Source organism: Neodiprion fabricii, chromosome 3 (genome assembly GCF_021155785.1).
Source record: "Neodiprion fabricii isolate iyNeoFabr1 chromosome 3, iyNeoFabr1.1, whole genome shotgun sequence".
In the NCBI taxonomy this organism is placed as follows: Eukaryota; Metazoa; Arthropoda; class Insecta; order Hymenoptera; family Diprionidae; genus Neodiprion; species Neodiprion fabricii.
In genome coordinates, this window is record NC_060241.1 from 21753583 (window position 1) to 21777191 (window position 23609).

At 36.8% G+C, this 23609-nt stretch overlaps 3 protein-coding genes and 1 long non-coding RNA gene across 6 annotated transcripts; 2 read left to right on the forward strand and 2 right to left on the reverse strand.

Annotated features, from left to right (window-relative positions):
• Positions 1-4134: 4134 nt before the first annotated feature.
• Positions 4135-13110, reverse strand: LOC124177673. Its single transcript, XR_006869650.1, has 4 exons — positions 12754-13110; positions 12511-12623; positions 10590-10790; positions 4135-4192 (listed from the first exon to the last, which is right to left on the reverse strand). It is a non-coding gene; the product is annotated as an uncharacterized LOC124177673 (long non-coding RNA).
• On the forward strand, positions 6876-12475 carry LOC124177670 (GMP reductase 2-like). Its single transcript, XM_046560306.1, has 6 exons — positions 6876-7075; positions 7381-7500; positions 10555-10812; positions 11343-11531; positions 11641-11843; positions 12079-12475. The coding sequence occupies exons 1-6, from the start codon at positions 6989-6991 to the stop codon at positions 12272-12274; spliced, it is 1053 nt and encodes a 350-aa protein (XP_046416262.1). The 5' UTR covers positions 6876-6988; the 3' UTR covers positions 12275-12475.
• Positions 13111-13128: 18 nt separating the features above from the next.
• LOC124177669 (WD repeat-containing and planar cell polarity effector protein fritz) lies at positions 13129-21609 on the forward strand. Of its 3 annotated transcripts, none has more exons than XM_046560305.1 (16): positions 13129-13393; positions 13503-13604; positions 13759-13888; positions 13966-14143; positions 14210-14403; positions 14498-14598; positions 16313-16427; positions 16569-16778; positions 16910-17073; positions 17519-17629; positions 17713-17921; positions 18156-18279; positions 18373-18542; positions 18725-20439; positions 20574-20709; positions 21172-21609. In XM_046560305.1, exons 2-16 carry the CDS (start codon positions 13522-13524, stop codon positions 21261-21263), a joined length of 3732 nt encoding a protein of 1243 aa, XP_046416261.1. In that variant the 5' UTR covers positions 13129-13393; positions 13503-13521; the 3' UTR covers positions 21264-21609. The 3 variants fall into 3 exon arrangements, with proteins under 3 accessions (XP_046416261.1, XP_046416259.1, XP_046416260.1); XM_046560303.1 differs by having other exon boundaries at positions 13129-13328; XM_046560304.1 differs by having other exon boundaries at positions 13129-13328; positions 17522-17629.
• Positions 20252-23248, reverse strand: LOC124177671 (39S ribosomal protein L48, mitochondrial). Its single transcript, XM_046560307.1, has 4 exons — positions 23094-23248; positions 22893-22973; positions 22308-22441; positions 20252-22070 (listed from the first exon to the last, which is right to left on the reverse strand). The coding sequence occupies exons 1-4, from the start codon at positions 23115-23117 to the stop codon at positions 21764-21766; spliced, it is 546 nt and encodes a 181-aa protein (XP_046416263.1). The 5' UTR covers positions 23118-23248; the 3' UTR covers positions 20252-21763.
• Between the last annotated feature and the right edge of the window lie 361 nt (positions 23249-23609).

The following is a 23609-nucleotide window of genomic DNA, read 5'->3' on the forward strand; positions in this document are numbered from 1 at the left end:
ACGAATTGAAATAATTTATTGTAAACATGAACCAGGAACCACGGAGCGCTTATCGTGGAAGTCGAGAAATTTTATTAGCGGACTGACAGCTACTGAATTTGGGCTTGCGCGAAAAACGAATTGAAATAATTTATTGTAAACATGAACCAGGAACCACGGAGCGCTTATCGTGGAAGTCGAGAAATTTTATTAGCGGACTGACAGCTACTGAATTAGGGCTTGCGCGAAAAACGAATTGAAATAATTTATTGTAAACATGAACCAGGAACCACGGAGCGCTTATCGTGGAAGTCGAGAAATTTTATTAGCGGACTGACAGCTACTGAATTTGGGCTTGCGCGAAAAACGAATTGAAATAATTTATTGTAAACATGAACCAGGAACCACGGAGCGCTTATCGTGGAAGTCGAGAAATTTTATTAGCGGACTGACAGCTACTGAATTTGGGCTTGCGCGAAAAACGAATTGAAATAATTTATTGTAAACATGAACCAGGAACCACGGAGCGCTTATCGTGGAAGTCGAGAAATTTTATTAGCGGACTGACAGCTACTGAATTAGGGCTTGCGCGAAAAACGAATTGAAATAATTTATTGTAAACATGAACCAGGAACCACGGAGCGCTTATCGTGGAAGTCGAGAAATTTTATTAGCGGACTGACAGCTACTGAATTAGGGCTTGCGCGAAAAACGAATTGAAATAATTTATTGTAAACATGAACCAGGAACCACGGAGCGCTTATCGTGGAAGTCGAGAAATTTTATTAGCGGACTGACAGCTACTGAATTTCGGCTTGCGCGAAAAACGAATTGAAATAATTTATTGTAAACATGAACCAGGAACCACGGAGCGCTTATCGTGGAAGTCGAGAAATTTTATTAGCGGACTGACAGCTACTGAATTTCGGCTTGCGCGAAAAACGAATTGAAATAATTTATTGTAAACATGAACCAGGAACCACGGAGCGCTTATCGTGGAAGTCGAGAAATTTTATTAGCGGACTGACAGCTATTGAATTTCGGCTTGCGCGAAAAACGAATTGAAATAATTTATTGTAAACATGAACGAGGAGCCACGGAGCGCTTATCCTGGAAGTCGAGAAATTTTATTAGCGGACTGACAGCTACCGAATTTGGGGTTGCGCGAAAAACGAATTGAAATAATTTATTGTAAACATGAACCAGGAACCACGGAGCGCTTATCGTGGAAGTCGAGAAATTTTATTAGCGGACTGACAGCTACTGAATTTGGGCTTGCGCGAAAAACGAATTGAAATAATTTATTGTAAACATGAACCAGGAACCACGGAGCGCTTATCGTGGAAGTCGAGAAATTTTATTAGCGGACTGACAGCTACTGAATTTGGGCTTGCGCGAAAAACGAATTGAAATAATTTATTGTAAACATGAACCAGGAACCACGGAGCGCTTATCGTGGAAGTCGAGAAATTTTATTAGCGGACTGACAGCTACTGAATTTCGGCTTGCGCGAAAAACGAATTGAAATAATTTATTGTAAACATGAACCAGGAACCACGGAGCGCTTATCGTGGAAGTCGAGAAATTTTATTAGCGGACTGACAGCTACTGAATTTCGGCTTGCGCGAAAAACGAATTGAAATAATTTATTGTAAACATGAACCAGGAACCACGGAGCGCTTATCGTGGAAGTCGAGAAATTTTATTAGCGGACTGACAGCTATTGAATTTCGGCTTGCGCGAAAAACGAATTGAAATAATTTATTGTAAACATGAACGAGGAGCCACGGAGCGCTTATCCTGGAAGTCGAGAAATTTTATTAGCGGACTGACAGCTACCGAATTTGGGGTTGCGCGAAAAACGAATTGAAATAATTTATTGTAAACATGAACCAGGAACCACGGAGCGCTTATCGTGGAAGTCGAGAAATTTCATTAGCGGACTGACAGCTACTGAATTTCGGCTTGCGCGAAAAACGAATTGAAATAATTTATTGTAAACATGAACCAGGAACCACGGAGCGCTTATCGTGGAAGTCGAGAAATTTTATTAGCGGACTGACAGCTACTGAATTTCGGCTTGCGCGAAAAACGAATTGAAATAATTTATTGTAAACATGAACCAGGAACCACGGAGCGCTTATCGTGGAAGTCGAGAAATTTTATTAGCGGACTGACAGCTACTGAATTTCGGCTTGCGCGAAAAACGAATTGAAATAATTTATTGTAAACATGAACGAGGAGCCACGGAGCGCTTATCCTGGAAGTCGAGAAATTTTATTAGCGGACTGACAGCTACCGAATTTGGGGTTGCGCGAAAAACGAATTGAAATAATTTATTGTCAACATGAACGAGGAGCCACGGAGCGCTTATCCTGGAAGTCGAGAAATTTTATTAGCGGACTGACAGCTACCGAATTTGGGGTTGCGCGAAAAACGAATTGAAATAATTTATTGTAAACATGAACGAGGAGCCACGGAGCGCTTATCCTGGAAGTCGAGTTTCTCCGCGTAGCGGATCCGAAGCGCGGGATCCGGGAGGTTGAGAACCCGGTACTCGAAATACGTAGCGGACCCGAAGCGCGGGATGCGGGAGGTTGAGAACCCGGTACTCGAAATTTGCGGAGCGCGACTCTCATCCGTCCGCTCTACTGCGCGGTTGTTTCCAGACTGAGGAATTCTGCTAGCTGATTTTGAATTGGTGACGTCACTTTCTGAACATCCGACATCCAAACTATGGTTTCGAACTTTGATACTATGTATGATGATGTATGATGTACGATGTATGATGTACGATGTATGATGTATGATGTATGATGTATGATGATATGATATGATGTATAATGATTTTAGCTTTCACATTTCATACAAGAAATACACACCTCATCTCTCCTGCCGATCCAGACTCAAGCGGCCAGGCCCTTCGATGGTCAGCCGTTGACTGAAGATACATCCTTCAGTGAACGGGTCGGCTAATAACGCTGCCGTTCTGCGACAGTTGGATGATGAAAAATTTCGCTCGTATCTTTCAAATGTGTGTTAAAATACACTCGAAGTGTTGAGAAGCGTCGTTCTTTCTCTCCCTGTCACCTTTCTAGGTCTTTAAATCACTACGCGGCGTTAAATACTGTCTCATATACGAAGCATCCATTTCATCTCGTTCAAAATTAGCGCATTCGTGATGTATTACAGTTACTCTGAATTTTTTTCCATCCGAATACTTTTCGAAAAACAATTCTGCTCCTCTACCCAACGCAGATACTTCACTTACGACCAGCTAAAACAGCGTTTCGAGTCTATGCCTATGAAAATACAAGATCGAGAGAGCAAATGAAAAGTTGTTGGAATAATTATGAATACTGATGTTATGGAATACATCGAGCACGCGTCGAATAGAATCCCATTTCAAAATGAATAATTTTTCTCTTTTCATATCATAGCTAATCTAGTAATATAGGTAAATAGGACGGTTGGAGGTGTTCGGAAATGGTAGGAGGTGGTCGGCGCTGGCAGAAGGTGATAGGGGGTGATCGAAAGTGGCCATTGACGGCCGGAGGTGGCAGGGGGAGGTAAGAGGTGTTCGAAAATGGTAGGACATTTCAAAAGTTAAAGTCGACGATGATCCGGTGCATCAATTTTATCGTTAAAGATTTTCTTTTCCCATGAGGCATAGAGTATTCAACAACGATAATGCAGTCCTTAAAATTCATCATTCATCTCTGTCTGGAAAGCTAATTCGCAAGGCGTGGTATTCTATTCTATTTGCATTATCAGAAAAGTACCCGTACTCTACATACACTGTTTCTAATCTTTTGCTACATTTGGCTTAATCCCCATGCTTCCACAGCACGAATAGTCGGAAATGTTTTTGATTATCCATAATAAAATAAAAGAAGTAACAAAGCTTAAATTTATTGTTAAAGCTCTAATGAATACATCAAACTGCGGTCGAATCAATCCATTTATTATTTTCACATGACCTCTGTATATTTGATAAATTATTCCTAAATACATTGAAACATATGTATTTATAATGAAATATCATGCAATGGGCTGTGTAAACTATAAACTATAATTTCTATCGAATAGCTGCTTTTATGTCAACAGGGCTTTGAGACTCAGTTCAGTTCGTCCTCCTCCTCGTCCACCTCCGACCACCTCCAACAATCGCCAACCACCTCGAACAACCACCGATAACCACCTCGGGTTGTACCTGGAATAGCGATAAATATTTTCAGTATAAGAACACATCAAAAACATTGCGTAAGGATTCATATAATCACAGGTTTTGTTTTTTGGCTGTAACTTTTGATGCGTTGATCGCAGCGTATTGGAACTGCGCCCAATCGATTTCTCCCGCAAACTTACGTCGGCATAGTGCATGAAAGAATTTTTTCCAGCACTTTGCAGAATCGCGCAAATTTTCGCAAATAACCACAAACGGGTTAGCCTCACTTTTTCTTTATTTTTGGAGCCGAATCTGCTACGCAAAGCCCCACTTTCATGCACATGTGATAAAAGCAATGTTTTTCGAAAGTGATGACGTTTTCCTGTACTTTTGAGTTAAGACTGTTAAGATTAAACTAGGCATCAATTCAGACGCAAGAATCGTGTTGGCCAGTGATGGTTGAAAATGTTATATGTAACGTTTGTAGTATCGAGTATATGAAGAATCCAGCGTCCCATCAAACTGCCATGTGACATGAGACACATGTTTTTCACAAACCCGCGCATTTAGTGAGTCAACAGCACCGCCAAAATAATTGTACTCCGCAGTGTTGCAAGCTCAGAACGTTCTGTAATTCATATTTGAACTGGACATACGATTCTGTCGAATGAAATCCCGAGATAGAATATTTTTAGACCAACTTTTGTTACTACGGTTAAACAAAATTATGAGATACGACGATTTTCTGCTCAGGCGTCTATGTCAATCTTAAAAACTGTTACATTTTTCCAGCTTTTACGTAACTTGACAGACCTTGTCGGCGATATTATAATAATTTGTCCCACGCACGAGGCACTACAGCATCATCTGGCTGTCGCCAAACGACCGTAATACATGTACAGTTTTGATTACGAGGGAACTCTAAGAAACAATTACAATTACACCGGTGGTGATCTAAATAATTATGGGGCCGCGCATGGTGACGATCTCCTTTATCTCTTTCGATCTCGACATTTGTATTTTGGCCCCCTGAATACGAGAATAACGAGAACGATTGGAAAATGGTCGACACAATGGTAGAGTTGTGGACATCTTTTGCTGCCACTGGGCAATCATAAATTTGTTACACTGGAATCAATACATTTTTATTTTTGTGAAATAAAAGAATTTTAATCCATTAACGTTATCCTTTCAGAACTCCAATGACATGAATTTTCAATGGAACGACAATATGGGAGCCATTTTCCTTGCACAATAATTACCTTCAAATAGGCAATGGACGTGAGTTGGTACTCGAAAATAAAAGCGGCTTTCTCAGGGCGAAAATGTAGTTTTGCACGGAGCTGTTTGCCAATACGATGTGGGTTTAGCATCTTTTCTCACTAGTTTGCCTCTTCTATTCCCAACATGTTCTACCAAATACTCAAAATTTGTAATGCAACAAGTAATGTCTACTATATTCGTGTTGAAAAATGATACTTTATGGTGAAAACAGCACATATCATGAGAAATTTAATTTCCAGAAAGCGCAGTTAAATATAAGCGCATTGTCTTTCTCACATCTCACTCAACATTTGAATCCGCATGAACAAATCGCGTCTTAGGTTACCTGAGTTAGGTATCGCTACATCAAGCTGGAACCGCCGCATTCAAAAAACGATAATTCTCCTATGGAATAATTAAGGACAATTAAGGGCCAATTAAATGCTCTATTTTCGAATTAAATGCTTTGCGTTTTTACAAAAAACCTGTAACGATGCCAGCTCGAAATAAACCTGACACCGCTTTGCCAAAAACAATGGAAACGGGAAGAAATTTCGAAAATATGTCAAGGCCGGAATTGAAGGCTAATTAAGGGCTCATTAAAACATTCCTCTATAAAAATACGTGTAAAATGAGCGAAGATACGTTTGCTTCCATCTCATTAATAATCTCGTGAATCCATACAAAATTTTAATCTGGAAATTGAATGACATAAATCTATTGACTTGCCAAATTTTATCCAAAATAGAATGTTAATTCTCGTATGGTTAGAACTCCCTCAATCTTTTCCGCTCAATCGGAAACCAGTGAATTAGGTCAAGCTTCGCTTGCTTTCAAAATTTTTTTAAAATTGATATGCTTTTTCATTTTCATAAAATCACAGCAGAAGAAAATCGATGCATCGATTGAATTGAGTAATTTGATTATTGCATGTGTTAGTCATTATCTTGAAGTAAAACACTAATCCTACTGTCTAAATGCCGGAGCATCGGAATTAGAGAAAGTACCATTCATTCAATGTTTTGCAGGTAATGAATTTATAATTTATTTGAGGAATTATCAAACGTTAATCAAAATTCATCTCAGTTGATCTGCACAGAATTCATTCGTAAAAAAAATGAACTCTGATTTATTGAAACTGGGAAAACAATACGATTTTCGGCATTAGAACGATGGACGGTTGATTTGACTACTTCGACGTCGGCAATCCGTAAACGTTCTGTGTATGTAGTTTTTTTGATCAATGAGGGACCCTTGAAAGAAACTTGGTAAATTAAACACATTGCGAAAACCCAAGATATCGTGAATAAAATTTCAAACGTTTCTATTTACGGACAATCTCGTGTTATGATAAATGTATGATAGCACTACATTTTCGTAATTCCCCCGTCCGCTATTTCCCACAAACACACACAAAATTCACGCGCGCATAGAGACTATATAAGGTCTGTAGGAAAGTTGATATATGTAATTGCTACGTCCCAGCTCGTAAGGCGGGCACATCGTCACATCGCTTATCACCGATAATTCTCCGAGAACTTGTACAACATTTTTATAAACTTGTACAGTTTATAAAAAATGTCGAAAATAATTAACGATGTCAAATTAGATTATAAAGATGTTCTAATTCGCCCGAGAAGAAGCACTATTCGAAGCAGAGCGGACGTAAGTGTACTTTGACAGTTTGAAAATCTACTAACTCGAGACATGCTCGTGTATCGCATGTGCAAAGATCCAGAGGTTCAAGCTTTTGTGGATTTGCACATGTACGCATGTACGCATACACACATTACACATTACACATTATATACTGAGTATCAAATCTTTGCAGTAAAGTTAGTTGCATGTCAAATCTGAAATTAACTGTTGAAATTTTCCTCCCAGATGCCTTTCTTAAACAGAAAACACAACGCTAGTTATAAATTTTGCAAAAATTTCAATGGCATACATGTGAAATGATAAATTTCCAGATCGACCTCTTCGCGGAAATGAAATTCCGAAACTCTAAACGTATTTACGAGGGTATCCCGATAATGGCAGCAAACATGGAAAGCACGGGTACATTCGAGATGGCCAAGGCACTTTCAAAGGTAAGCTTGAATTCTAAGGGTTTGTAGTAAGGCGCCACAGTAACCCAACGTCGTCATATAACACTCTCGGAATAACTAACTACAGTATATCACGTAACTTTTGCGGTTCGATGATGTCATAAAATTCGGAACTCTGTGGACATGAGCAAAATTGAACACTTGAGTCGACCATTTGACCAGTAAACACTATTGGAGCAATAATAAATACATGTAATAAGCTCTCCTTTTGAAGTAGAGATGAGCGAAACACTGTACTATTAAATTTTATACCAATATTGAGCACAAATATTGTATACAGGGTAAGATTTTGCGATGTTGCTTGAGAATGTGGCTCTGTTTGATTACGTAACATGAATTCTGTTCTCGCTATCACAATCAGGCATTCAAACCTCCATGAAAAATTTTTTTTTTCTTCCCAAGTACCCGGATTACCGGTATCAGCTTGCGTGTTTGTGTTGTTTTGTTTATGAAAGAAATGACAAACCTTTTAAATATTTTCATAACACCGTGTTTTAGTCTTTATGAATATTGTTTATAGCTTGCGAAATATGAAACTCTGTCAATGAAGTCTGAGATTTCATCGCCATGTTTAGGATTTCAGGGTGCATTAACGATTTGAATACCTAAAATATATTAGAACCTTTATTGGGCATCAGATAAACCGCGTGTCTAATGGTATGAGGATGAATGCGCCATTATACGACATGTTGCCACACGTAAAGGCAAAAGGGCGTATTTTCTTCCCCTTTGTATACACGCGGAAACGTGAGGATACGGTGCAAAATGTTGAAATTAAAAAATGGATCAGTTAGGGGCAGAAGGTCGTAAGTACCGTCGCTTACGCTCTTTCATCGCGAATCTTATGAAAAATAATCAGATTCTCTAATGGTGTAAGGTCGCATGTGCTCACATGCGGCTTTATATCGTTACGTCTGACATTATTTCTCGAGAAAACATATAATTTTAAAAATCCTTCCCGAAATTGATGGATCTTTATGTTTCGATGGTTGTTGCGCAGTTCACGGAAAAATACAAAAATGGCGGATACGAACTTATATCATTTATAAAAATGAGAAATGAAAATGAGAATACATATCGGGGCTAAAAGGGCGTATGCACCACAAATAAGGCCTTTTACCTCTTTATTCACTTTTTCGGCTAATTTTAGTGTATGCAGACATGCGTTTTGAGTGCTTTTACAGCGTATGCCGCAAAAGCAGAATATTGTACGCCCTTTTATCACCAAGTTTGCCTTTTTGGTGCATACGTTCTTACAACATTAGACACGCGATATTATTACATAATGTCAACCAGGCAGCATGAGAAAAATTCTTCCCTAAAAAGTATGAATTATGCACTAATTGCGTAAGATTTATCTTATCATCCCGGAGTACCAGAAAATTCCTGTATTCTTCCCGGTAGGAAAAATTCCCGGTTTTTTCTCAGTTCGTATAGACCCTGAGTGAATAAGTTGTATGGCGGCGCCTAGAAACGTGCTCTAAAACGGTATGATAACGTCGATGGTGAGAGTTGAGGGGTCATTGGAGCGAAGCAAGACTTGACCGAATCAGTTGAAACTTGACCAATAAAGTTCCGGTCTAGTAAAATATAATAAGTATAAATAAATAGAGAATCCGAGAGATTGCGATAAAAAACTGTTTACAAGTGTATAATCTGTAACATAGCAAATAAAAGTATAACTGAATTCATTCAATTATCGCTTAGGATTTCATAAGAGTGAAATAAAAATACAATTGGCATATACGCTTGATTGAGAAGCAGATTAACTCAACTTTGGCACACAGAAAAATGCTTCCTCTTCACTGAATTCAAAAATCCTGTTTCTCTGTAGAATCTCTGTAGAGACGTATCCCGTATACGTTCGCTGGAAAAGTTAACCGTGATTAATTGCAAAGAAATTGATGATGTTCACATTGAGGAATCGCTAGCATATTGTCTGCACCGTAATATAAACTGTTAAAATTTATTTGTTTTTCAGACAACTGACAGCCTCTGAACCTCTGAGATGCCTCTGTCAACATCATTTACAATTGGTGTTCGCACATCGACCCAGTTCTCCTTATATTTGATACATTTTAATTGATTCCAAGTTTCTTTTCCGAGTGATCCAAGCATGTCCTGTAGTGGCCTGTTTCGGGAGCAAGTGTATTAATTCATTCTGTGTCTGTTATTGGCAGTGTGTCTACGTTCATATCAACGTCTTTAATTATTATTGTGACTGAGTTGAATGTTTGTATTCCCTTGTCTAGGCTTCGTATTTCCGGATACTAGGACTGAATACAAGCCCTGTAGGATCCCTTGGTTTCAGAAGACATAGTACAAGGCAAATGGTTTTGAATGAAAAATTAGCATCCGTATGAGACTTTTATCGGTTATTCCCTCAGATAATTGTGCATGTATAGATATATTTGCATTTCAGTGCAAATTGTCCCTGCATGAGTCCGAACTCGTGCGCAGGATTTTAGGGTATTTATATGCTCAATTGTGTTGTGTCCAAGTGCGGTGCGTAGGGTGCATCACATTCTGATTGTAGGTAACATTTACTGTATTTTAACAACTAGATTTTTTTCTCTTTTCTTCCTGTTCTCGTTGTTCTCTGTTAACTCTCTACTGTTTGGTAATTTATATACCAAATGTCTTCAATTTGCCAAGCCTTCGTACAGGGTTCTGCTTGCCTGTAGCAGCCACGGTGTTATTGACTTTCGAAGGGTACATCGTCGTCTTTTCCATTTCTAAGAGTAGTCTGTTCTTTCGTTTGTTTTCCATGTTTGGTGTGTGTTTTTGTGATTTTCAGTTTCCCTATTTATTTCGAACTAGTGTTGTGTGAATGTTGTCGTTGCCATTGCTATCCCAGTTGGGCTTCAATGGAGTTTGATAACGATGTTCAAGTATTGTTGTCTTGGGTCGAGGATTTGACTTTACCCGTACAGTTATTCCGCAGGGTATTCTTTTGGTTTTCGAGACCGTAGAAAAAAATTGCTTTCCGTGGTTATATTTACAATAATTAAAAGTGTGATAATTATATGCTTTCAGCATGGACTCTTTACAGCGGTTCATAAATACAATACCTTGGAGGAATGGAAGGCCTTTGCAGCTTCAAGTCCTGAATGTCTTCACAATGTTTCTGTATCCGTTGGAATAAGTCCCAGTGACTTGAAACTACTCTCAGATATTATTGATGCCATTCCAGAACTTTCGATCATTTCTCTGGATATTGCGAACGCGCATATTCAGGTCTTCCTCGAATCCATCAAACAAGTTCGGTCCGCCTACCCAAACCACACAATTGTAGTGAGTTTCTATACATTGAAAAAAACTATACTTAAAAGGGCGTCAATATCGCATATCAAGAGTCATGTACCAACGTAATAAATTCTAGAACAGAAATGTTATCATTTTTCGAGGGGTTGAGCGCCGTATGAAAATGCTGTACACTAATTACGATCACAAAGATTTTTGTTGATTATAGAGATTACTCGTCATCAATGAAATCCCAAAGATTGCAAAGCTTAGAAATTGATCATAAATACCAAAAGTGATTGCAAAGATTACAGAAGTTACAAAATGATTGCCAGCTTTACAATAATATTATGTAAATTGCAAAGCGATCGCACGGTGATTACAAGAATTACAAAAATAACACGAAGAATACAAAATATTACGAGGAATTGCAAAGATTATAAGTGACAGCAAAGTTTTCGGGGCGTGTATAAATAAGATTACAGCAGCGATCAACCCCGCGTCGTGCTAGTAAAGAACCTGCAGAAAACCAAAGTTCCGATCAATGAAACGTTTGAAGTTAATCCAAATCTGATTAATAGGCTGGAGACGTGGCTATCCCAGAGATGGTCGAAGAGATAATATTGACCGGCGCTGATATCGTCAAAGTAGGCATTGGCGGGGGCTCTGTGTGTACCACTCGCTTGAAAACCGGTGTCGGCTATCCTCAATTGAGCGCTGTGCTTGAATGCGCGCATGCCGCACATGGTGTAGGCGGGCACATCATTGCCGTGAGTATTCCGAATATTAACAATCATATCTCATTGTCAGCCACCAGAAACGCTTCCAACTGATTTCTAATGTGCACAATGATGTGAGAATTGGTAAATTTTGGTACAGGACGGAGGTTGCATCAACGTTGGAGATTTGGCCAAGGCGTTCGGAGCCGGTGCTGACTTCGTTATGATCGGAGGAATGTTAGCGGGTCACGATCAGAGCGGTGGGAAAATTATAAAAAGAGATGGAAAACTTTACTCTCAATTTTATGGATTGTGTTCCAGAGCCGCAATGGAAAAGCACTATGGTGGAGTTGCAGAATACAGGTACATACATCCGCTGTGACAACAACGCGCGTAAATCTGTAGCAAGTTATATGGAGAAAGTAGCGATAAGATGATGATAGTAAAATTAAAAATTGTCGATTTCCGAGTTAGATACATGTCGATTAATATTCGTCATTTTTTTTCTTTGGCTCAAAACAACCTTCATTTTCAAAATTACAACTTCAACATTAACGATGATTTTTCGACTGTAAAACTTGTGTATTATTTAATGCAGGGCCGCTGAAGGGAAAGAAGTCGAAATTCCATACAAAGGCGACGTCGAAGCAACGATATTAGATATGTTGGGTGGCCTGCGTTCAGCGTGCACGTATGTGGGAGCAAAACGACTTCAAGAACTCTACCGACAGACGACATTCATACGTTGTACACAACAGTCTAACCCAGTTTTCGAGTCAGCACCATCAAAATGAACTTTACATCATTGAACTTATGGATGAGATTACTGATGTTGTATGATGTAAAAAATTATGATATGTATTTTGTAAACATACACCCGAAAAGTGTCATGCAATTTCAAGTTGATCAGGTGATTTGTTTATCGTGAGAAGCCTTTTATTTTAACTAATGTCAAAGTGCTTCGTATTCAATAAATCGAGAATATATCAATACTTCCGAATGGCTTTATGACATGGAAATCCTGTAATACCTATGACTTATTTCCAGAGACCAGATACGTCAAATCGCCAGTCACAAATACGGAATTTCCGCAATTCTGTAAACATTTTAGATAACACTAACCTCGAAGGCATCTGAAGAATTCTGAAAATAAAGGATCAATTACCTATTACGGGCTGCATTGATATTCTTCGACAAATGACTGTCAAAGCATCATTAAGTACCCCGAGATTGTGAACTGTGACGTGAACACGATATTGTGATAAATACTCACTTTATTATTATGTATTTGAAATCAAATTTTTTCTCGATACGCTGCAGTAAAAACAGTTACGCCATGCATTCTATGATGCACATATATTTTCGATTGACATGTCTTCACAGTTCTTAAAATTGATCAACGTTAACATATGTGATTTCCAGTACCCATGAGTACGCTTACAGCGAGGATTAGAGTCGGGCTGGGGCCGAGTCAGAGCCGAGTCAGCCGAGTCAGAGCCTGGTTAGAATCAAGTTATCATCAACCAAAGTGGATGAGTCCAACCTCAGTTTGAGTCGGTAAGGGCAGGAAATATCTGTACCGAAACTCTTGACTGTCGGCACTGTCCCTCGCTTAGTTGCTCCGAACCGACTCTCGTTGTCAATCTAGGCCGTGTTCGAAAATTGACTGACAGTACTGTCAGCAATCTTTTATCTCTTTTGCGCTTCCAAGTTCATGGATAGCTCTGACTCTGTCCTAGGGAATTTTCAGTACTGTCAGTCAATTTACGAACACGGCCTTACAATCAACGAATATATATAGGAATTTTTGAAGTGCGGATTCAGATCGACATGGGCGTAGTCTATCATGTATGAGTTAAAATTGCGTACTCTCTGACTTGAGACTTAAAGAATTCCATGCTTTAAGTATTGAGGTATGGAGTTTCTGATTTTGAGAAAAGCTGATCTAGTAAAGCATAACCTCCAAAAATTGTGACAACTTATTTGTCACCATAATGTGAAAATTTTATTTTCAACTTGTAGGATCAAATTATTCTTCGTCATGACTATTTTGTTAGGTGAAACTAACTTTTGGACGTTTGAAGACGTCGTTAACATCAAGGATACTGACTTTGGTGCATTTCGGTAAGGCTTTTACGTAGCCTTTGTGATTCTGTTCTTTACCTATTTTTTTCTAATTTAATACGTTGAAATTTGTTTATAAGAATCCTTAAACGACTGGGATTCTATAAATGTTTATCGAAGATTATTCCATTTGCATCCTGTAATGTTATTATAGATATCATGATAAACGTACGGAGAATTTATATGCCGAAGGCAAAAGATCCTATGGCAAGAAACGTGGAATGGTTTGCGTTCCACAAAATAAGAAAGCGAATAAGCTGAAGGATTCGATCAAGTATCTAGAGGTTGGTAAATGATCATTCACCCTTCGAAAATTTTTCATGATTGTATCTGTACAAATATACACATTATCTTTTTGTAGGAACAATTGAAAGATCACTCTGTGGTATATTGCCAGTGGTGTGATCATTGCGTGGTACAATTACTCCTGAGCTCCGGATTACTGATTCACATACAAATCAATCTTTCCACAGGGGATATCCAAAAAATGATATTCGATAAATACCTTGTCGGAAAAGTTTTGGATCACATGTCAGATGGTGAGAATTGTAGAACTTTACGAAACTTTACGGGCTTCATGTTCTAATTAAAACTTTTATTTCTAGTGATAATTACAAAAAGTCATCTGATGTGCACGTACAATGACAATCAAGTGACTTTGGTACACTTTACAAAGCCCAAAAGGCATATGTTTGAGAAAATGAGTAGACTAGATCCTAAGTTGGTATTGTTTGATTTGTCTGGCCCAAGTGGCCGCAGATTAGATAAAAAAATTCAATTTAATAAGACTGGAGATTTGGTAAGAATAAATTTTTTTATAGTTGAGGTATTACAATTTCGTGCGAAATAAAAAAAGATATCAATTTCCCTAAATACCATTTGAACATGTACAGATTGTAGTATGGTGGAAATCGACCGTAAATGAAGTGTTTCCTTGGAGTCCTGTAGTAAAAGAACATGATCGAGCTAATGTTCACCTTTATCGTCTCATAGGGTATGTATACATTTCATTAGATTAGCAGTAATAGCAACGTTTGACACAGCCTTGCAAAAAATCGTGATAACATATAATAGTAAGAAAGTAGGAACAAAATAGAACAGAATATAATAATACTTTTTATCGTACATTACTTTGTACCTTGGAAAGTATACTGTACAAAGTATATCTTCGAAAACTTGATTGACCCAAGGCTGCATCTGGATATCAAAATGTAATTTCACTCGTCGCTCAATGTATGGAATTTCTAAAGATGCCACCAAAATGTATGAACAATTCATAAAATATTGCTTCTTGAAATGAATTACATTCAAAATAAATCAATCGTCAAAAGTCAACTGATGATTGTTCAGAACTGATATCTTGTTTCTAATTGTTAGGAGCAAAAGTTGAGTAAATATGAAATATTTTGCAGCTAAAAAATCAAGAAACCAACAGAAATAGGTATAAGTAATAGTTTCCCTGATTTGTTATTCTTACTTTCACGTGAGTAGTATTAAGATATTAAAGAGAATAATACCATTTTAATGGAACATCAAATTGAAGAGAACCCAGTTCATAAAGTATACCACTGTACAATACTGTGCATGTTGCAGGGCATCAAAATATTCCAGATGTATTGTGAAATATTAATTATAGCAAATCATGAACTTGAAAAATAAAAATAATTTTGATGCAATGGAAAAAAAAATTCACTATCTAAATACACCGAATTCACATTATATACATTTATTTGCTTTGCAACTTGTAATAAAATATATAGAATACTCATGCAAATCACATACCATGTTGATCTTGGCCCCAATACTAAGTAATGATATCTTGCATGAATTCATTTAAATTTGACAAGTGTTGTGAATTGGGCATGGAGTTTTTGGGATTGTGTCCACAACATGTGGTTGAGGTGATTGTGGTTCAGGTTCTGCCTCTTGAGAAAATTCAGTATCACCTGTACTCATTGGTAGACTAGGTGTTGAAATGTTGATTTTTGTGCCGTTTGATGATTTGTTCATATTTCTTGCAGCACAAACTTGTTTGTTAGCTTTTTTGTGTTGTTCCCATGCATATATTTTATGCTGTGGAGGTGCTGAGAGTTCGTAGGCCTTTTGCCTGCTGAGTTTTGCTGGTAATTCCCAAGTCCCCTATGCGTACGATTATTTGTCATGTCATCATTCAGAAGCATATTGAACAATGCGTTCGTAGTTCCCACTAAAGGTTTTTAATTATTGCTAAATCTATTATGGTCAGCTACACAAAGAATACCTTGAAATTGCCCCATGGAGATTGAGTGGATTTTTTCTGGCCAACTAAAATTCGTCCTTGGTCATCAGCCATGAATTGAGTTACCTTGCAATGCTGATCAGGCCAACAGGGGTGCCAGTTTGGCACTTCCCAATTTCGCAACCTCACTGGTTTGAAAGCTTCATTTGTCCAGTGTCCATGCCAATGCTGTGACATGGCTTTGAGTGACTTTAATTACTTGAAATTTAGAAAACCAAGTTTTTCAGAACATTATTTTCGTATATTACCCCAAGCCGGCTACTTGATTACAAATCATATCAACCCTGTTGCTATGGCAATTACAGATGCCTAAGTTGGTTTCAAACTGCTAATAATCTGTGCACTTTATATCACAAGATATTGAAAACGAATTTTAACATGTATCACATGCCTTATATACCAAAGAAATTGATTTCAATATGTTTTTCAGAATAAAGATAGAGCTTTTGTGCTTTCTGCGAACAGAATTTGATCCGCTATGTGTAACATTTAGTACATATCATGAGAATATGATACATTCTGTAGAACAGAAGGTGTCTAGAAAGGTGAATAATTAATTCCAACTCCTAACATACGCGATTTTTTATTCTATCGTGTATGCAAAATTATTGTTATTACAAGTCACTGAAATCATGACTAGTGCTGACTCTTTAATGATAATTTTTAACACAAGGTATTATGTTTAGGGTGAAGTAACCATTGAGTGGAGAGTTTACGAAGTATCTCAACAGGGTAAATTGCAAAGAATAGCTGTAACCTCTGTTCCTTTGCCAACGCATACCAGTTGTATCAAATTTTCACCTAATCATGACATGTTGTTGTTGTGTTGTATCGATGGCTCTGTGACATTACATGATCAAGCTCGAGGAACGAATAATACTGTGAAAGCTGCTTTTGTGAGTTGCCACATCTGTAGTTCACTTTATTCAAGTTATCTATGTTCTAAATCTTTTTATTTTCATCATCAGAATAGCTTAATAAACGGTATGTATTAAACTTCACTGTGGCATACATTTTCTTGTGACAGATACCGACTTTGGCGTCGTGGCATAGCGACGGAATGGCATTTACCATTAGCAATGAACGGGGTCAATTTCAACATTATGATATATCGTTAACATGTTTACGGAGCCAAATACTCAATGAAGATACAACACCTGCTAATATTTTGGATCTTTCGTCGTATTTTAGGTATTTCTGCAATACATATATATATATATATATATACACCTATATGACCTACTAATTGATAAAAGTGTTCATTTATGAATACATTATTTTACTATTTGTAAACATTGGAGGATATTTTTAATTACTCTCATTTTGAGACAATAACACAAGCACCTTCATTAACTGAAATCAAAAGCACTAAAATTTCTAATGTAAAATTGCAAACAATCACATGCATTTTATTTAAATGCGAAGATTTTCTGTTCACATCACTATAAAATACATTTTATTTGCTGCATCCAAAGGCATGGTCAAGGTATTATTATGATACGTTTAATTATATACTGCACTAAGCAATCAACCAACGATCACATCTTACTTGTTTAATTATAAAATTGCCAAGGGCATATGTTAGGATTATAATGCGTTTTACTATAAGCTGCAAAGAGTTACCTTTCAATTGAAGTAGAAATCAACCAGCCTTATTGCGAATGGAATGGAGCAAAGGAATAACTTCTCACGACTGTCCAGAATCGTACGGTAATGGGGATTCCCTGTTTTTACTACTATTTGAAAGGTTTGTCGTTAAAATCAAAGTAGCTGCATTTAACTATTACAATTCTCAAGTAATATGTAGCTGTACTTTTTGCTTTTCCTCAGAGGGCCATTGGGAATAATTAAATTCATAGAAGGAAGTAATTTGTCTGGCGACATACTAGTTCGAAGGCACTTGAATCTCTCACAGGTCGAACGTGCAATATCACTGCTTTTGGCTATGAATTGGGACACTTATCCTGAAGTGTGTATGCATTCCCTGAATCAAATATTGAATTACCTCTTCAAGTCAACACTCACGCCAGAAAGAGAAGGTAAACCTCGTTACAAAATTTTTTTAAATTATAAAATACTTCACATTTCATATGAACTAATGTATGGACTTCCAAGGTTGAGATGTATAGTATTGATAAAACGATAGATTTAGTACAGTTGAAGCCGAGTATCATTCAGGAAATAAACTCTCCAATTTTTGTCTTTGCATCAAACTTTCAGACATGAGAAAATATTGCATCAAAATATATGTTTATGCTTCGATAATTTTCAAGGGCTCATACAAACTGCTCTGGGCAGTTTTCATGTACCTATTACACCGATAAGCCAGACAGTTCAAGAAGAATATGGAGAAGAAGTAAGAGATTTGACAAGGAGATTTTTTCATCATTTGTTGAGGTAGATATAAATTTGCACCCGGGGCAATAAAATAATTTGCTAAGTTACATAATTCAAAAGCTTAGAATTAACAAAATCTATATGTCGTAACAGGCATCGTCTGTTCGAGAAAGCTTTCAGACTTGCCATAGATTTGAATGATCATGATCTCTTTATGGATATACATTTTTATGCCTTGATAACAAACGATACAGAGATGGCAACTGCAGCGAAAGGAAAAGCTGAAACTATCCTTGTTCGATCGAATAGTTGTAGTAGCACACGTAAGTACTTGCATGAATTCATTCAAGTTGCTTGTTGATTTGGTTCTATCACAAATGCAGACAAGAGTTTTGTGGCATGAAAAGTGAAGATACGTAGAGCATAGTACAAGCTTCATAAGTAATGACAAAAAAGTTGCATACAACCTAATCGCTGAAAATATGAAACTTTTGATTATCTATAGATTCAACATGCTCTCGGCGATCCTGTTCGCTTTGTTCAAGTTCGGAGAGTCAAGCAGAAAGCGAATCTTACAGTGAAGAAAGTGAAACTGAAGATTCACCAAGGAGGGAAAAACTCAGTTCAACTGTGCCCCTGAAACGGAATAATGTCAGAAGTGTTGACAGTAATATCCCACCTTTACCTGTCTTACATCCCCATCACTATAATAGAAAGAGCCTAATATCAACTTCATTCAACGCGGTTGAAAGTCCTACCATAAACTCTTTGAATAGTGACAAAAATTTAATGTCAACTGCATTCAATGTTCCCAGTGTCAATCATCTCACTTCAGAGCCTTGCGATAATTCCCCAACTAATGTCAGTCGAAACAGTGATCCACTAACTTCTCCTTATAGCAATCCCAATTTGTGCGCAATGTCTACTAACAATTCTGCCAGAAATTTGCCTTTATTTAATGATGTAATAGGTGACTTAATGTCAACGTCTTTCAGTAACAATTCTATATCACCAATTTTCAATCACTCCAGCAATACCATAAACGATAAATCATTTGATAACAAGTCAAATACCATATCTTCACCAACGTTTAATAATGTTTCAAGCAATGCGAAAATTTCAACAATATTGCAAGATACGAAAAACTTGACGACAACTTTATTCAATAATCCTACCTACGACTCAGAATTATTTGATAATACTTCCAATAAATCATCTTCATTTAGTAATATAGAATCCCCTCATATCTCAACACCATTTAGCAATCTGACTAGTAATTCAATGAGCAAATCATATGGTGATCTGTATAATGGATTCAATTCAACAAGTAAATATAGTATGAATATACCACCAATATTATATGGTATGAAACCACCGGGAGTCAACGCTTCTCCGTCAAATACATTGGTATCAATGCTATTCAATGATTCAATTAGTACTGATAAATTGTCAACTACACCATTTTTTGATCCAAACGGTAGCCTTATGTCAACATCATTTAGTAACTTTGATAAAGAACTGACATCAGATTTTGGTAACACTGGTAAAGACACTTTTGCACCAACTTCAATTAACCCTGTGGATAATCCGATTCACAATCATTCACCAATCAAGTCAATCAAAAAACATTGTCCAATGCCAGTACCACCTCCTCCTTCAATAAAAAATTCCTACAATTATGTACACAGCTTGCCAAACAAAAGTTACCAATTGTCGCATAGTACGTTGGGATTAGCTAATATAGACGAACCTGTTCAACGATTTCAATCCAGGTTACTTAACTCAACTGCAAAAGTTTTACACAGGCAAAATTCTGTATCTACAATTCTACAAAATCATCATAAAAGAAATAACAAGTTTCAATCAACCAAAACTTACAGAGTTAATTATGACCTTGATTTCGTTCCGTTCTATGGTAGCTGTGACAATTTAGATTCTCATGCTCCGATAAATCATTTAAGATCGAATTCACAACTGCAAACGAAGTTAAGAGAAAGTAGGCATTTGAAACACAGTTTTTTGCAAAATTGTGCCAACTTGAACATAAACAAAGAGCAGAAATTTTCTTCCAATATATCACCACAACCTATTATCAATTCTTCATTCTCTAAACCCAAGTCCAACACCCAAATCCCTCCTGCTGTTGAAACTTTAACGTCAAGTGAAAAGCCAAAAGTTAAATTTTCTGACACTGTGACACACATTTTGGTGCCTGGATCGGTGAGATAATTCATTTAAACATTTTATAGTCTGAATTTAAAAAATAATACTGAATTATCTATAATACTTGTATAAAAGATGTGCAAAATTTGAGCCATCCCTAAAATGTTTCATTGATGAATATTGAATTTCAGGGGCAACCATATAGACCTGTACAAAAGCGGTCGGTAACTCAGTTGCATCCTATGGATCCTAAGCGAGAGTTAGCCGAAAGCCTTCCACTGTGTCTTGGAAATGAAGACTATCTCAAAGATTTTCAACCATTGTCAAGTGAGTTAAAAGAGAACAAAGTCGTCATGATTTGTGTACTTGGCCTCGTTATAAGTTTGTGATTTTGAAAACTGAATAACAGGAGAAAAATTACTTGTTATTTCATAATTTCTATCCTTCATTTGCACGTTTTCAAGAACATTGCACAAAATTGACTAAGTGATATTTTGAGTAAAATTTTCAAGGAATTGTATGGAGGATAAATATTGCAGAAAAAAATTAACCACGTAATTACATGCAACAAAGTGTAAGCAATTTCTAAAAATGTTGGGGGTAAATTTTGTTTTGGATCATTTTGTACTCTCCAGTTTGTTTCAATCTCCATTGATGGAAGGATAGGCTGTCATTTTTTCGGCAATATCAAATTAGAATTGATCATAAACATGGGATGAAATTTTCACATTAAAGTCTACTTTGTTAAAACGATTTTTAAAAGTGTATCTCTATTTTGTAATATTACAGAAGACTGTGAAACTGACAGTACGAAGGAACCACATAGTAAACAACCAGACGAATCAGCAAAGATCAAGATTGTTCATTTTGGACTTTTGTAAAATTTGATGCGATAAACACTTACACATATTCAATTTTAATATTGTAATAAAGAACTGTTTAAATTTAATACAAAAACGTTGAGGCTTGATGATCATTAAAATAGCGCATTAGGTTGTTTCATTGTCACGTACTAGTATAAATATAACGTGGTTTCATTTCACGTTTTAATACACATATCATGAATTCATATTTTTAAATAGTATTACCAATACAGATTAGGATTTGAATGTAATTATATGACTGTAATGACCGCTAACTGCCAGTGAAGCTGTATTATTATGTTATTGGTATGTGCCCGTATATTTTGTATTTTTATTGATCGCAAATAAACATATTTTTAATAGATCTATTCAGTTCGAGATATTTCGTACAAAAAGTGCCCGAAAAGGGCTGTGAGAAAAGTAATTCCGTATAACGTAAATTATTTCTCTAGCTTTTATTTAACGATGAGTATAATATAATACTAATATTTTGTACACAATAAGCTTTTAGATATATTTTAAAAACCTTTTTTCTTTTTTCCCGTGGTTTTGCCAACCATATCTAGCTGTTCCTTGAGTTCCATAAGGTCTTTATTCGGAACATGTCTAATTTCTTCGTGCTCTGGTTCATGTTTTACTACATTAACTGTTACCCCTTCTGGAAGGCTTGCGTCTATCATTCGAAGAAGAATAGGGTACAGAGTCGAAGGTGGTTGAACCACTTGTATACTTCTGAAATATGTCTTCAATTTATATTCAGAATCAATCACAGTACTCCTCGGCTTGAACTTTTGTATAATCTCATGTTTTGGTGGTAGGGCCCAGCTGAAATTTTTTTTACACCCATTAACAATCTTCAATCAAGTATTATACAATTATACGTATTGCTAATTTATCCACGTCGCAAGTATGAAAATTATGCTCCTTTCAATTTTTTATCTGTTTGGGTAAATTATAAATCATTCATCAGCTGCAAGATTATTTCAAATTCATCGCAATAGGCTTCCTTCTTGCAGTAAATTATGATAATAATAAGGAATGTTCAATAAAGATAATACTAACCTAGTCTCAACTTCTATACCCATATCTTGAATTAAATTATCAAGAAAGTGATGATAGCTTTCCAGAGTACAAAAGTTGTATGCTGTAAGTTGAATATTCAAGACATCATGCATGGGTATCTTGGATTTTCCTACCTGAAATAAATTTCCTACTGAAAATCACAATATCACTGATTCAGTATTCTCATTGATGTCACTACCGACAATGACGAGCTAAGAGACATGTTTATGACGTACAGGACAAGATTATCCCATTATGTTTCAAGGCACTGCCGATGAAGTTACAATCTGGTCAAATAAACATGATTCAAAATAGCTCAGCTTAAGATAGGTTAAAAAAATAGTACTATTAGCAGATACGATTTGATGCATTACAAATCAGTTTAATGAAGTCCTGTATAGCTAATGTGTCATAATTCTAAAAGCTGTTCAAGGGAACTGAATATAGCTTTTCGAGAGGTAAAACTCAGATAACTCTACATATTCATGGAAAAAGTCACAATAAGTTTTCTGCAAGCCATCTCGCAGGAAACATTGTCTACTTCGATCGACTAAACATCGTGTTAATGTGAAAATAGAAACTGACCTCCAAATAGTCTGGTTCATACAAGGAATAAGAACGGCAAAACGAGGACCCGACCTGCGGTCGTAGAGTGGATTTCACTACCTTAAAATAGAATTAAAAATGAATGGGGTAAATTTGACAACAGAATTTGGTGTTAGGTTATATTTTACCTCCTGGTTACGGAGGTTCATATGAAGTGTTGGCTGGGTTTCAAAATCATACCTTTCTCAATATTCTGAGTGCCATTATACTTAATATGAACTAGGATAATTCCGATATTTTATTCACGAACTAGATATTCAACATATTCGCTTCGAAACACATTTGTGTTCAATGAATATGAAGGGCCGGCTGCGCTACCGCTAAGATACTAAATTATTAGATACTAAACTCTTCATATCCTTGGTACTACAGAACGCCGCGTAACCGTTTTGAAGCCTGTTTCTTAGTTTGTGCACCAAAGACCAAAGCGCTGCAATCTCGGAGGCCAATAAGCATAATTTTCTACAATACAGATGTAAAAATGAAGATGGGAGTTGATTTCTTACTGTGCTCGTTTCCACACCACCGCAAGCGGTAAAGCATCCGGCGCGTTTTTTTTTTACGTGGTATCCCCAGTAGGCCTAATCCACGGAGAATACTTGCAAGATCGATCTTACGTTCTTCGAAAAATTGCGAATGACTTTTTTTCACATATTAATTATGGTAAATTATTTTTCCCAATCAATTTGGACTCGC